This window comes from Ornithorhynchus anatinus, chromosome 3, assembly GCF_004115215.2.
Source record: "Ornithorhynchus anatinus isolate Pmale09 chromosome 3, mOrnAna1.pri.v4, whole genome shotgun sequence".
Classification (NCBI taxonomy): domain Eukaryota; kingdom Metazoa; phylum Chordata; class Mammalia; order Monotremata; family Ornithorhynchidae; genus Ornithorhynchus; species Ornithorhynchus anatinus.
In genome coordinates this window covers 113,640,195-113,655,898 of record NC_041730.1, presented here as the reverse complement: position 1 = coordinate 113,655,898, position 15,704 = coordinate 113,640,195, and the positions used below count along the sequence as shown (strand labels likewise).

Sequence of the window (15,704 nt, the reverse complement as noted above, 5' to 3'; positions counted from 1 at the left end):
CTCCGGGCACCTTTGCTCCCCCCCCATTAAAGGTGTTGGAGCTCACGCAAGTGGGAACCAGCTTTCCGTTTTTCACCAAGAGGGGAAATCCCACGTGGGGCACTTGTAGCGAGTCTCGGCCCCATCGGCATGCAGAGAAGTCGGAGGCCGACTAGCTTTCAGTGCTGTGACCGTAATTCTTCCAGGGGCCCTCAGGTGGAAAGAAGACCTGACGCGGAAGGCAGCCGAGGCTTTCCTCAGACAGCAGCAAGCGACGCCGAATCTTCGAAAACTGATTTACGGAACAGGTGAGGAAAAGCGAGTCTTCCTCCTGACAATCCTATGCTCTGGTTGGTCTCCTGAGCTCCCTCTGTCAGTTAATCGGTGATATTCAATGAGCGCTTACTATGTGCAGAGCACCGTATAAAGCGCTTGGGAGCGTACAGAAGAATTAGCAGACATGTCCAGAAAAGACTCTCACTACCCGAGTCTTCGTCTGTTCCGAGGGTACGGTGCAAGTATTGGAAGGTTTTCACGGCTGTCACCGGTGTTTTCCCACCACTAAAGATACAGGACTCGACAGGCGGTGAAATGATAGAGATTTGCCGCTAGCGCGGTGCGTGTTGAGTGGACAGAAAAATGCTCGGTTGAGTTGGCAGAGACAAGACTGTTGTATTGAGTTGGAGCCCTTGGGCGTGGCTTTCCGCCGAGTCTGCCTAGTGGGTAGCTGTGGCCTGGGGGGGCCGAGGTAGGGGCGAGGGGAGGGAGGTTGGCAACCCCGCGTTTTCCTCCTTTTGGCCGCCAGCCTGCTTGGATTTGTGAGGATTGCCTTGAGAGCATAGGAATGGGAAAGGGAGAAATATCTGCTGCCTGGCCGACCTGCTGACCGAGGGGTTCCATGTGGGCATGGTTGAGTATATGTAGTGACGGTCATCTTCATTAAACATTTAGCTCTGGGAAAGAATGCACAGTTGGGGATTAGATGTCGTCCCTGTCCCTTGTAGGGCTCACAATCTTAAAAAAAAGCAACACCTCTATAACTCCCACATCCATAATCTTGGCTCTTGTTCCTATTTCTGTTTGCAGTTTCTGTCTGTATGTGGCCCCCTTTAGATCGTAAACTCCTTAGGGTGGGATCGATGATTTTAACTTGTGTCCCCGCGTGCCTAATACAGTGTTTTCCTACGGCGGGGGCCCTATACGATGTTAATGATGCTGACTCCTGCCCAGTATAACAATTTAGAGTGCTAAATTGGTACTTAATCTTATGCTTGCTCCATGCAAATTAGGGCCTACGTGGATTTTTTTTTTCTATTGAAAAGTGATCTCCAGATAACACTTGCCTCACGCGGACGTGGCCGTTGAATTTAAATATACCATCGCCTTAGGTAGACTAAAACACCTCAGAAGCAATAGGGACAAGCTTTGTGGACTAAGTATGTTCAGGGGATGAGTTGGGGTAGAGAGCGAGGAAAGTAAAGCCTGCCGATTAACGATTGTCCACTGCTCCTTGAACCGAATGTCGTTAAAATCAGACAATTTGCACTCTTTTTTTAGCATTCCTGTAGCCGATACTCTAATCATTTCATTAGTTATTTCTCACCACGGCCCACCGTTACAGAGTAGTTGCCTTTTTCCCTTCTCAGGTAAGTGTAAGGATTTGCTTATAGTTTGAGGGTGGGCAGTGGCCTAGTCAGAACCTTCCAAAAAGCACATCTCCTCCAAGAGGCCTTCCCTGACTAAGATCTCATTTTTCCTCTCCGCCCTCCCCTTCCTCAAGCACTCTGATAACTCTCCTAAGTCCCACAGCACTTGCGAAAATATCCATCTATTCTATTTCCATTGTCTGCGATATTTTTCCCGTCCGTTTCCCCCTTGGAGACCGGAAGGGGCTCACGGGCAGGATCACGTCGATCCACTCTGTTTGCCCTTTCCCAGTTGCTTAGTGCAGTGCTTTGCACACAGTAAGCACTCGATAGGTAGCACCGATCGATCGGTTGACTTGTAATTCCGGGGTTTCCCATTTGTGACCTAACTCCTTTAGGGCACTGAGTGAATGCCCGAAGAGGAGAGAATTTGGGACGTTTAATTTTTTCGATTTTTCTGCCCGCTTTCACACAGTGGCTGAAGATGATGAAGATGATGAAGAAGAAGCCAAGGAAGAGCTCGGAGGCTTGTTCCACGTTAGCCGTCCAGACAAAGAGTCCAAGCGCAAGGCCGATGGACTGGATTGCTCCAAGTTTCCAGTGGAAGCACCCCAGGACTGGGATTTAGAGGAGGTAAAGCATATTACCTGTTACCACGTTAATCCAAGCACTTATCCTATCCCACCTTGATTACTCTAGCTTTTAAGAAGCAGCGTGGCTCAGTGGAAAGAGCCCGGGCTTGGGAGTCAGAAGTCATGGGTTCGAATACCGGCTCTGCCACTTGTCAGCTGTGTGACTGTGGGCAAGTCACTTAACTGCTCCGTGCCTCAGTTCCCTAATCTGTAAAATGGGGATGAAGACTGTGAGCCCCACGTGGGACAACCTGATCACCTTGTATCCCCCCCAGCGCTTAGAACAGTGCTTTGCACATAGCGCTTAACAAATACCAGCATTATTATTATTAGTGTATCCTCCTCCTTGCCAACTTCCTTGCCTCCTGTCTCTCCCACTCCAGTCCATACTTCGCTCTGCTGCCCGGATCATTTTTTCCCCAAACATTCAGTCCGTGTTTCCCCACTTCTCGAGAACCTCCTGTGGTTGTCCCTCCACCTCCGCATTAAACAGAAACTCCTTACCGTTGGTTTTAAAGCACTCAATCCCCTTGTCCCCTCCTACCTCACCTACCCTCCTGCTCTCCTACTGCAACCCAGCCCACACACTTCGCTCTTCTAATGCCAGCCTATTCGCCGTGCCATGATCTCGTGTATCTCGGCGCTGACCTCTCGCCCACATCCTGCCTCTGGCCTGGAACGCCCTCCCTTTTCGTACCCGACAGTTATGCCCCCCGCTCTTCAAAGCCTCATTGAAGGGACATCTCCAAGAGGCCTTCCCCGTCCAAGCTTTCTTTTCCTTTTCTTTCTCTCCCTCTCTGTCACCTTGACTTTCTCCCTTTATTCATCACCCCCCTTCCAGCCCCACGGCACTTCGTACATCTGTAATTTATTTATATTAATGCCTGTCTTCCCCTCTAGACTGTATGCTCACTGTGGGCAGGGAATGTGTCTCTGTACCCTCCCAAGTGCTCGGTACAGTGCTGTGCCCACAGTAAGCGCTCGATGAATGTAACTGATTGATATTGAAATATAGGTCTTTGTATTTTGTTCTCAGAGGGAACATCCCCTGTGGAAAAGTGGGACTTTTTTTCCCCTCTGTGTGTGTATTGTATGTCCTTTAATTTCCGCACCACCCTAATTTTAAGAGAGCTCCTTGCCCACCAAATATGGAAATGGCAGCCTTGCCCAGCCTCGGTAGCGAATATTTTCTTCTTAAGTTTAGATTTTTTGTTTATGGTTGCTTCTCTTCAAATGATTGAAAACTATTTCATGAAATGTGTACGTCCCCATCACATCTTCCAAATCTTTATGTACATCTTCGTTAATCAGTAGCATTTATTAAGCCTCCCTTGTACAAGTCTTTTCTACAGGCCGCTAGAAGCAGCCTGGCCCAGTTAGTGGAAAGAACAAGAGCCTGGGAGTCGGAGAACCTGGGTTTTGACCGTGGCTCTGCCACTTGCCTACTGTGTGACTTTGGGCAAGTCTTTTCGCTTCTTTGGGCCTCCGTTTTCTCATCAGTCAAATAGGGATTAAATAGACACTATTCTTCCTTTGGATTCTTTGAGCCCCATTTGGGATAGGGACTGTATTGGACCTTATATGTACCCCAGTGCTTGGTACACAATGCTTGTCTTATAGTAAGTGCTTAACAAATGCCGCTAATGTGATTCTTATTATGCTAAGCACTCGGGAAAGCACGTTAGCTTGGCATAGTGGATCGAGAACAGGACTAGGAGTCAGAAAATCATGGGTCCTAATTCCGGCGACGCCACTTGTCAGCGGTGTGACCTTGGGCAAGTCACGTCACTTTTCTGTGCCTCAGTTACCTCATCTGTAAAATGGGGACTGAGACGGTGAGCCCCACGTGGGACAGGGACCGTGTCCAACCCGATTTGCCTAGCGCTTAATGCATTGCCTGGCGTATACCGTAATTATGAAGGTATTAATTACGATCAAGGACTCAGACATTAAAATACAATACCGATAGGAAGAAAGAGGGGGGCAATGTGTATGAGTTAGTGCTTAAATAATAAGAAATGTGAAAGCTGTACAGAAGGGCTTTGGATAGTTGTAGGTACACAGTTTTCTAGTTGAAGCAGAAGGGCCCAAGTGGGAGTTAAGGGGATATAGCCCGAGGAAAGTAGACATGAACTAGGGAAAGGGTCCTGGAGGAGATAAGGGGTTTTGAAGATAGGGGGAGAACTGAGGTGTGGCCCTGGTTTGGAGGAGAAGGGAATCCCAGGGGGGGAGAAGGGTGTGAGCGAGAGGTTTGAGCCAGGGGAGACAGGAAGGGGCACGGTGGGTAGGTTAGATTTACGGACAGAGCATTTGCCATTCTGCGGCATTTCCATAGAAGCACACTTCTCTGAGATTTGCATATCTTTGAACTGAACCTCCTCCTAAGTTTCACTTCCTGACTAGCAAAACCAAACACATCTTATGGCACTTGTCAAAGATCGGTTGTGTACACGGCTTGCAAGATCCAGCGCTTAGTACAGGGGCTGGCACATAGTAAAGCGCTTAACAAATAGCGTCCTCATTAACCGTGGTGTGGTCCGAGTAGTCCTAGGCTCCTCCATCACATCGAGTTGAGCAGACGTTGTCGGAGGCTACCATTTAGGGCACTCCAGGAGGGTAGTTTTCTAGGCTAGTCTGGGGACCCAAAAGCAGCACTTTACTTTCTTCTGAAATCTTCTTTGAGCCTGAGGAAAAGATATATGTACTAGGAAACGACATGAAGCACGCTCACCGTTTTAATGATCCTTCACAGAAACGGTCATCCTTGTTTTCTTTCGAAACCAGTCAGGGGGTCATGGGTTCCTTAAACTGTGGACAGCTGAAGAACCCGCTCCCTCTCCCCCTGAAAAGAGAGCAGAGACTAGGAGGGGGACATGGCACCCCCTGCCTCATTTCGGGGAAGGCCCCAAGGTTACTCGATAGCAAATCTGGAGTGTTCGATCTTCCCCTCCCTACCTGTGCCCGTACACCGAGGTGGGGGAAGCTCAGAGAGAAGTCGGGGGAAAGGAGTTAGGGTAGAGCCCGTTTTATATTTTCTTTAAAAATTGACGATTTTAGATCTGTTGTGAAATGCAAATTGAATTTGGACCTCCTGGGCCAAATTGGTGCTCCCATCCGGGAAGAATGTGGAAGCACGTCGGGTGTGGCTGGTGTTTACGGTAGCACTTTCCCCATTTTGCAGTTGATTAGGTCAGTGTTGTGCTAATAGACCTCATCACTTGGCAGAATGACTTTCTAACTCCTCGATGTTTGCCTTGATTAGATTCCTTCTTCCCCTACTGAATAGGACATTTTCAGTGTAGAAATAGTCATTCTTTTTAAAGGGAAACATCAGACACTCTGTCCCCAGGGTTATCTTAAAAGGAATGACATTGGTAAAGCAGATTTCAACTGAGGCAAACGAATGGCCGACGTTTCCTTTAGATGGCTCTATTCCAGAGGGAGATTTAGTTAAATGATTTGGCATCGTAATTTACATTGCTTACTCTCCCTTTTTTATATAAGGTTATGAACAATATCCGAGATTGCTTTGTAACCGGAAAGTGGGAAGCAGATAAAGATGCAGCTAAATTGTTAGAGAAAGACGGTAAGTTGAATGGCTCCTTTATGGAAGACGTCTTGATTTACGTTTCATTTTGTGTCAAGGGCAGTGTTCTCACTCTCCCGTTTCCTGTTAAAGCTGCTACGCTCACGTTTTTGCCAAGAGGCCCCTAGAACGATTCCTAATTAGTCACATTCCTTCTCCCTTTAGCTCAACAACCGACTCCGTTAGAGTCCGAAATGTTGGAGATGTAGGCAGATGCCACGAAATGTTTACTTTTATTGATAGGTGTAAAAAGCGAGAGCAGATCTGTGTGAACAGAAAAGCGAAGAGGGCTGTGAAAGTTGAATCGCTCATGAAAGCGTGTGGCTGTCGGCCGTTGTTTAGAGCCGAACTTTGGGTTGTGATTCCTCTTGATGCAGTGTAGCTCTTGTTCATCTCAAGGGCAAGCTAAAGATGAGGTACAAAGCGGAGAAGATGGGGGTTCATGTTGGTGGTATAATTATTATCGATATTTGTCTCCGAAACCGGAAAGGACTTTGTTTTAGGACAAATCAATAGGGCCCTTTTGAAATACTGTAAAGGGGAAGTATTCCGAGCCTGGTTTTTGGTCTTCATTTGTGGTTCAGGATGGGTTTAGAGAGTCTAGACAAAAAGCAAAAATGTGAACCGTGGAAGGAATCAGTCTGAAACGTAGGGCATTCCGGGTTTGATTATTTTCAACCTGCATGCATTTAATAGTGGTTTTGGTTGTCATTTTTCACAGAGGAACTGTATGGTGACTTTGAAGACTTAGAGACGGGACACGTACAGAAAGGAAAGTCTTCCAGTCAGGAGGATGAGGTGAGTCCTTGCAGCTAAACACTCGGCCTGGGGGCCCATTCCAGTAACTACTGTTGATAGTGCAGTGACAGAGATTGGGAAATTTATCCTAACAATCAGTGTAACCGGAAGAGAGAGCAGCTTGGTTAGGGCAGGTGGGGAGAAACGGGGTGGGATAATACTCTGGGGAGAGGGTCCGTATCCGTACTTACCTCCCCTGAAATAAATCCAGGAAATGAGTGTTATAAGGCTGAGGTTTATAAGGCTTTGCAGATGACGAAACACCAGTTAATGTGAAGAAAACTCTCGTTCATCTGAAGGGCAAGGAACTCTTTGGAGAAAATGGACTTTGAGTGAACTGAGTTGAGAATATTCGACGTACGTGCTAGAAGACATCAGGGCCCTTCCTAATCAGCAGAATTGCTGTTGCTTTGGGTGTTGTGTACTATTTAAAATAAACTTGACTGATAAATATAGAGATGATTAATACAATCACAGAAAATGCAAGCAGCAAAGTGTATATTTTGTTCAAGTTCAGGTCAATTATGTGTTTCATTTGTTTGTCTAATGTTTAGATGACAAATACACACGTTATTACATATGTATATAAAGCACTGTCTTTGAAATGTCAATGTGCCAAACAAGATTTTTAAATCTTGAATGTTTTCAATTTAGCATGGAATTTGAGGTGGGAAAAAGGTGTCCAGTGAGATAAGCTGAGGAAGTCAAAAGTAGATCAAGTCCTGAAAGTGTCAAGTCACACTGGGGTAAAGCCTCTGAGGAAGTTCCCTGTCTTTTCGTACCCGACAGTTAGTCAGACTTGGCAGAGTAAAAGCAGATGTGGTTTCTTAAGAGATGCAGATAGCCTATTTCAGTCCTTTTTGAGAGTTTTAGTATCTTCATTTAATGTTTTTATACCATATTCATCAGTAGAACCTCATTACTTGTTTCAGTTTTTTGCACATCTAATGAAAATCCACAGGCTATTGTAAAAAGACCACCCAGACAACCTTGAACTGATTCCTTCTCTCCCCCCTCCCCCCACCCCAAACCCCTGCAGAATCCTTGGATGATTGCTATAATTCCTTTTCTTGGCAGGTTGAAAGTGAGGAGGAGGAAATTAAAGAAGAAAAAGAATGTAAAGAAGAAGAAGATGCAAAGAAAAAACGTATGGACAAGAAGAGGAAATTGAAAGAAATGTTTGATGCTGAATATGATGAAGGAGAAACTACATACTTTGATGATCTTAAAGATGAAATGCAAAAACAAGCCCAGGTAAGAACATTTTTCTCCACCCTTGTTTAAATGGAAAACTTTGCAGTCAACAAAATTCTTTGGTCTTTTTTTTTTCTGTCTTTTGCCTCTGGCACTGTGCATGTTTAAAGTGGGCACATATAGGATGCATAGTCCCTGCCAGTGTTGGGGAAAAAATGGTATTTTCTAGTGAATTTTGATGGGTAAATGTTAGAGATGTGGATATTAGGAGAAAATCCACTTTTCCATTATTTGTTTATTTTTTGTTGGAATGTACTTGATATCACTTATCATGAAAGCCTTCCATATCTTTCACTCTCTAGAGTGTCCGTAGGGAATTGCATGACTAGAGTTTCTTAATCTGAGCTTCAGTTGGTTTTAAGTGAATATCTTTAACAACTGTATAGATTTTCTTGTGTACATTTACAAGATCGCCAGTGTATGCCCAAAAGCAAGATTAAGAAAATACCTCTCCTAATTCCATGCCACCTAATCTAATCTAACAGTTTCTCGCTTGAGTAGTCATTAACTATGTGGCTGCCAATCTGCATCAGAGTCTGATAAATGACAAAGAAATAAAAGCCCAGTGCAAATGAATTTGTATCAGAACATTTACAATGTAAATAAGCATCTTCCAGTAAATGGTAATCAAGAAGGCATTTCTTTTCTCTTCCTCTTTAAAAAAAGAAAGGGAGATTGCAGGGAAGTGGATGTGCTATTCTGATGATGATTTCTGTGGGCAGTTCTTTCTCAGAAGCACAAGACGCAAAATATCTGTTGAGAAGACCCCAGAGTATTTTTCATAATCATAATTGAAGCATCCACGCAGTTCCCCGATAATGAAAGCATTGCATTCTTGTAGAACCTGGTGTTAAGGGACAACTCAGAGCTGTAGTGTTCGCTGATTCCGATGCCCCGCACTTGGTCACAGGCAGCTTCTTTGGTAAGGCGGTGTGCTCAGCTCAGCCATTCGCAGGAGTTTTTCCATAATTACCTCCGCCAGTCAGTCAATTCATGCTATGTATTGAGCACTTAGTGAGTTCAGAGCACCAGACTGAGATCTCAGTACGTACAATACAGGGTAGGTGGATAGTTTCCTGCCCTAAAGGAGCTTAACTGTCTACACGGGGAGACAGACATTAGAGTAAATTATGGATATGTACGTGAAATGTGGTCGGGGAGAGGGTTAGGTGATTATCAAGTGCTTGAAGAGTACAGATCCAAGTGCCTAGTCAGGAAAAGCCTCTTGAAGATTCTGCTAAGGCTTTGAAGGTGGGGAGAGTGTCAGTCTGTCCTATATGAAGGGGGAGGGAGCTCCAGGACAGAAGGAGGACCAACGGGCAAGGGATCGGCAAGATAGTCGAGACCGAGGTACAGTGAGCAGGTTGGCATTAAAGGAAGAAATAAAAATAATAGTGGTATTATTAAATGCTTTACTATGTGGCAGGCACCGTGTTAAGCGTTGGGGTAGATACAGACTAATCGGGTCGGACACCGTCCCTGTCCCACATGAGGCTCACAGTCTTAATCCCCGTTTTTCTAGATGAGGTAACTGAGGCACAGAGAAGTTAAGTGACCTGCCCAGGGTCACACAGCAGACGAGTGGAGGAGCCAGGATTAGAACCCAGGTCCTTTTGATTCCTAGGCCCGTGTTCTACCCATTGGGGTCATGCTGGGTGTGGGTTGAGTTGCCATAGGAAGTCATTGAGGTGACAGAGGAGGGAACGAGCTGATTGAGTGCTCTTTCTAGGCACAACATATTTAAGACCCATATTATAGCACAGTTTGAATGTAGAAACCTACTCTTTGCCTTTAACTAGCCCATCTATAGATGGTTCCACTTCTTATTCATCGATGCTATTTCTGAAGAACCTAACTAGAAGAAATGGGACATTTTTTCTTCTGGCTGAAGCCCCAAGTGAGGATCCAGGTTCTGATTACCCAAATCATAGTTCTTGCAAAAAATTCTACCCATCGTTTTCTGAATAGAGAAGCAGCGTGGCCCAGTGGAAAGAGCGTGAGCCTGGGAGTTAGGAGACCTGGGTTCTAATCCCGGCTCCGTCACTTGCCGGCTGCTCTCTGTGCCTCGGTTACCCTGCCTGGAAAAATGGGGATTATGACTGTGAGCCCCATGTTGGACAGGAACCGTTGTTCAACCTGATTAGTTTGTGGGCAAGTCACTTACCTTCTCTGTGCCCCAGTTTCCTTATCTGTAAAATGTGACGTAGACTGGGAGCTGCGTGTGGGACAAGGGAATGTCTGATCCGATTGCACTGTAGCTACCCCAGGGCCTAGTGTACAGTGCTCGGCACCTAGTAAGCAAGCACTGTACACTAGGCCCTGGGGTAGCTACAGTGCTACCAGTTAGCTACCAGTTATTCGGATGGTTGAATGGTACAAGATAATATTTCCTTGTTTTTCATGCTGCCCTTGGATTCAAAAGAGGTAAGATCATTTCCATCTCGGTCTCCCCGTAGCTTAACCGGGCCGAATTTGAAGATCAAGATGATGAGGCCAGAGTTCAGTACGAAGGATATCGTCCCGGGATGTACGTGCGGATCGAGATAGAGAACATTCCCTGCGAGTTTGTGCTCAACTTTGATCCCCACTACCCGATTATTCTGGGCGGCTTGGGCAACAGCGAAGGCAACGTCGGCTTCGTCCATGTAAGCGAGGAGAGGTGTGGCGAGCTTGACGCGCGTGTGCTTCTCGTTTTCTTACCCGCTGTCCAACGACGAATAATGCTACCGATCAATTGTCTGCTCTCAGATGCGTCTGAAGAAGCACCGCTGGTATAAGAAGATCCTTAAATCTCGGGATCCGTTAATCTTCTCCTTAGGGTGGAGGCGATTTCAGACTATCCCCCTCTATTATATTGAGGATCACAATGGACGGCAGAGACTGCTTAAATACACCCCACAGCACATGCACTGTGGAGCCACGTTTTGGGGTAAGAACCAGGAACCACATAATTTCCTGAAATCTCTCAGACCCCACCATTGTTCTTTTTTCTCTTGTCGTTATGAAAAAAATTGATAATGGTCGAGGTGAATGATGATGGTGTTGAATAATAACAATAAAAGTGGTATTTGTTACTCTGCTAACCACTGGGGTAGATGCAAGGTAATCAGGTTGGACCCAGTCTCTGTTGCACATGGGACTCACGATCTTGATCCCCATTTTTCAGGTTAGGTCATTGAAGCACAGAGAAGTTCAGTGACTTGCCCAAGCTCACACAGCAGACTTGTGGCAGAGTCAGGATTAGAAACCACATCTTCTGACTCCCAGGCCTGTGTTCTTTCCTCCAGGACATGCTTTTTCTCTAATGCCAAGCCCTGGGGTAGATGTGGTATGCAAGATAGATAATAAATAAATGATAATGTTGGTATTTGTTAAGCGCTTACTATGTGCCGAGCACTGTTCTAAGCGCTGGGGTAGACACAGGGGAATCAGGTTGTCCCACGTGGGGCTCACGGTCTTAATCCCCATTTTACAGATGAGGGAACTGAGGCACCGAGAAGTTAAGTGACTTGCCCAAAGTCACACAGCTGACAAGTGGCAGAGCCGGGGTTCGAACCCATCACCTCTGACTCCAAAGCCCGTGCTCTTGCCACTGAGCCACGCTGCTTCTCTAACACGGGGCCCGTGTTAGATCAGACACGGGGCCCGGTCCCACATGGGGCTCTTAGTTGAAGGAGGAGAGAGAACAGGTGTTCCCACAGGACTATGGTGATATAATTTGTTGGGAGGAGAAAAAAAAGATATAGCTTAGGCATCGTAGAAAATAAACATGTAGGTAGATTGAAGGGAAGGGAGGGCTTAAAAGGCTGCTTTTTGATGATTATAATAATGATGGTATTTGTTAAGCGCTTCCTATGTGCCCAGCACTTTTCTAAGCACTGGGGTAGATGGAAGGTAAGCCGGTTGTCCCACGTGGGGCTGACAGTGTTCATCCCCATTTTACAGACTAGTGTACACTAGTGTACACTAGTGCACAGAGAAGTTAAGTGGCTTGCCCAGGGTCACACAGCAGACAGGTGGCAGAGGCGGGTTCAGAAGCAACGTCCTCTGACTCCCAAGCCTGGGCTCTTTCAAGTCACGGGTCCGTGAGATGGCTGTCACAGCAGGAGGATGGAGCTGGGCAGTATAAATCCCAAGAGGAAAATACATTGGGAAGCAGTTGCACGGGGAATAACGAGTCCTGTTTCTTTTTCTGGTTATTGAGGGCATCAACAAGTGATCCCTAAAGAGCTCAGTTAAAATGAAAAAAAACTTTCTACTTATGAGCCAGAAAGTGTTGTTCAGGGTAAACTTGAATTTAAATTCTTTCCTGCTGCTTTTTTTTTTTTTTTAGGTCCCATCACTCCACAAGGAACTGGGTTTTTAGCAGTTCAGTCTGTCAGTGGCACAATGGTAAATTGAATGAACTTGAAATATGTTTCGTTTCCTTTTATCGGTTGTATTTGAAAATGTTTCTCTGTGGAACAATCAGTCATGCTTGTAGAACGTGATTCTATTTAGTTGCCATTGTTTTTACGAGATGTTCTTCCTCTTGACGCTGTTTAGTGCCATTGTTCTCGTCTGTCCGTCTCCCCCGATTAGACCGTAAGCCCGTCAAACGGCAGGGACTGTCTCTATCTGTTGCCGACTTGTTCATCCCAAGCGCTTAGTACAGTGCTCTGCACATAGTAAGCGCTCAATAAATACTATTGAATAAATACTATTGAATGAACCTTTCAGATTGAAACAGTCTCTATTGTTAATGTTGGTTGTGGTTTTTCCTGAGTTCTCACCATTTGGTAATTTTGAAAAATTCAATATTTCTTAGAAAAGCACCTAAATCATAGGACATACCTTTCATTAAAGCTATAATTTTGACTGGTCGCTTCTGAATAACTCATTCCAAGGCGTGAGACTGTCTTGGGGGAGGTAACTTAGCTGTCTCTGTAGTTGTACTTCCATTCAGTACTGTGGGTTTAAAAAAAAAAGATTTAAAATGCTGTGATATTTTCCTGTGCTTATAAAAATTTTGCTCTTTTATTGATCTTAGCTGAAATGCGCTCTAATTAATTGCCCTTGCCTGAGAAATCTCCTCTCCCCGCCCCTTCCCCCCATCCCCTACTTCCAGCTGCCATCATTTCTATATCTTATTCAGATTTCTGTGGTCTCTTCTAGTCTGATTTCCGGATAGCTGCCACAGGAGTTGTGCTTGATTTAGACAAATCTATAACAATTGTGAAGAAATTAAAGCTAACCGGTTTCCCGTATAAAATCTACAAAAATACTTCATTCGTCAAGGTGTGTTTGAACATTGTTTTAGCAGAAGGGCTGGAGTTCTAAAAATGCCAAGCATTACCCGATACAGTTATGGATTACGTGTTTTTAAGGAAAAGGGAAATCTAAAACTTGCATCTTTTACCTCTACGGTTTTTTTTTCTTTTCTTTTTCTAAAATTTGTTTAGAATTCATAAATGGAGGCTCAGTTCTTCCTTTTTTTAAAAAGTGTGTTTTGGCTCCGGGATTGCATAGAGTTTAGGCAGATCACTCTGTTCAGGTTTACGTAACCCCTTTGCTTTCAAAATAAGTGTTCTAATGAACTTGTTAAATTCATAATGATTTTTAAGAATTTGCATCTGTATTGTGACGAGGCAGGGCATATGAGGTCATAGTTGAGGTTAAAAGTCATCTTAAGGATGTAACTAATAATATATTTGCTGGAATAATTTTGTAGTTTTTAATTGAATCTCTGGTACTTTGAAATGTTTGAGTTTTTATCCTCAAAGGAGTTCTGAATAAGGGATTAATGAAAACCCTGTACTTTAGAATAATTATGAACAATAATAAGAATGCAACGTGACATGATGGAAAGAGCCTAGACCTGGGAGTCAGAGGACCTGAGTACCAATCTCAGCTTGCCACTAGACTGCTGTGTGACTGGGCAAAGTCACTTAACTTCTCTGTGCCTCAGTTTCCTCATCTGTAAAATGGAGATTAAGACTGTGAGACCTACTTGCGACAGGGACTGTGTCCAAAACCACTTCTCCCTCTAGGCTGTAAGCTCGCTTTGGGCAGGGAACATATCTGCCAACCCTGTTATACTGTACTCTCCCAAGCGCTTAGTACGGTGTTCCGCATACAGTAAGGGCTCGATAAATACGATCGACTGATAATATTGATAACGGTGGCTCCCGGTCTTAGAGGGAGAACAGTTATTTCAATCATCATGTGAGAGATGAGGAGACGGAGGCACAGAAAAGTTAAGTGACTTAGCCGTGGTCCCACAGCAGGCAGAGGTGGGATTAGAACCCGAGTCTCCGGAATCCTAGTCCCGGCCCCTTGCAGTAGGCCATGATTTTAATTGTGTTGCCAGCCCTGTAGTTTGACGCTCGCTCCAGGAAACGCGTGGACTGCCAAGTAATTTCTGGTGGCCTCATCTCGTAGATTGTGAGTAGTCCCCCCCCCCGAGTCTCAGGGGTCGTGACTTATCCCCACCTGTGTATTCGGTCCTGGGGCTCTGCACCCTGTCAGCAGCTTAACGAATCCTCTTCTAACTACTCCTTCCCAGGGAATGTTCAATTCTGCCTTAGAAGTGGCCAAATTTGAAGGGGCGGCAATCCGTACAGTCAGCGGTGTCCGGGGCCAAATCAAAAAGGCCCTTCGAACCCCAGAAGGAGCCTTCAGGGCAACCTTCGAGGACAAGCTGCTGATGAGCGGTAAGTGCTTGCTTGCTCTCTGGGGAAGCCTGAGCCGGAGAGGGCTTTCTGCTCGTCGTCGTCACTCTTGAAAGGAAAGTTGTGGAAACCGTTAAGTAGATGTATAAAGAGAAGCAGTGTGGCGTAGTGGTTAGAGCGCGTGCCGGGGAGTCAGAAGGTGTCATGTGTTCTAATCCCCGCCCCGCCACTTTTCCGTGTTGTGACCTTGGGCAACTCACTTTACTTCTCTGTGTCTCAGTTACCTCATCTGTAAAATGGGGATCGAGACGGTGAGCCCCCCATGGGACGGGGACTGCGTCCAACCCGATTTGCTTGCATCCGCCCCAGTGCTTAGCATAGTGCCTGGCACATAGTAGGCACCTAACAAATACCTCATTACTGTTGTTCTTATTATTAGCCATTCTAGTTGAGCACTAAAGTTCTGCCCAGGATAGCTCCGCCCTCCTCCCCACTACTGCCGTCCCTTGTCCGTTCTGGCTCCAACCTGTGAAGCCCAAGCCCGACCGTGGGAATTTAATCGAGGTCTGGTTGGGTTCCGAAGGGTTCCAAACTCACGTGAGCAGCGGGCGTAGAGGCAGGCAGTGGTGCCTCTTTGAAAATGCACTGCAGCTGCCGGGCGGCCCCCTCCCTACCCTCAACAGAGTGAAGGGAGGTGCCGGGGGGCTGTCTGAGGCCGCCAAAGCGGAGGGAATTTTGAGGGCCGGAGCCGAGCTGATGCCGGACTCTGATGGGACGGTGAGCCGGGAACGCGGCTACCGACTCTCCCAAGTGCTTAGTACAGGGCTCTGTACACAGTAAGTGCTCAATAAATGCGATTAATTGATAAATCCCTTGCAGGAGGTCTTACCTACTTCAGACCCATTCCCCATTTTACCCCCTTTTCTTCCCGGCGTGAGGAGTAAGGGAGAAGGAACTCACCTTCTGAAAGGTTATTTATCCTTCCTTCAGACCCACAGCACTCCTGTACTGTATTTATGTGCATATCTGTAATTTATATTAATGGCTGTCTCCCCCTCTGGACTGTCAGCACGTTGTGGGCAGGGAACGTGTCTACCACAGTGTACTCCCCAAGCGCTTAGAATAGCACCCCTGCACACAGGAGGCTCTCAATAAATGC

The 15,704-nt window shown here is 45.9% G+C and overlaps 1 protein-coding gene across 2 annotated transcripts in view; it reads left to right on the top strand.

Annotated features, from left to right (window-relative positions):
* Nucleotides 1-15,704, top strand: part of BMS1 (BMS1 ribosome biogenesis factor) — a 33,249-nt gene that overhangs the window by 14,323 nt on the left and 3,222 nt on the right. For both annotated transcript variants that reach the window (XM_029060272.2, XM_029060273.2), the window contains exons 11-20: nucleotides 186-287; nucleotides 2,101-2,258; nucleotides 5,762-5,843; nucleotides 6,565-6,641; nucleotides 7,719-7,895; nucleotides 10,352-10,540; nucleotides 10,644-10,824; nucleotides 12,229-12,287; nucleotides 13,050-13,172; nucleotides 14,440-14,587. In XM_029060272.2, coding sequence (XP_028916105.1) covers nucleotides 186-287; nucleotides 2,101-2,258; nucleotides 5,762-5,843; nucleotides 6,565-6,641; nucleotides 7,719-7,895; nucleotides 10,352-10,540; nucleotides 10,644-10,824; nucleotides 12,229-12,287; nucleotides 13,050-13,172; nucleotides 14,440-14,587 — 1,296 coding nt within the window. The remainder of the gene's footprint in view (nucleotides 1-185; nucleotides 288-2,100; nucleotides 2,259-5,761; nucleotides 5,844-6,564; nucleotides 6,642-7,718; nucleotides 7,896-10,351; nucleotides 10,541-10,643; nucleotides 10,825-12,228; nucleotides 12,288-13,049; nucleotides 13,173-14,439; nucleotides 14,588-15,704) is intronic.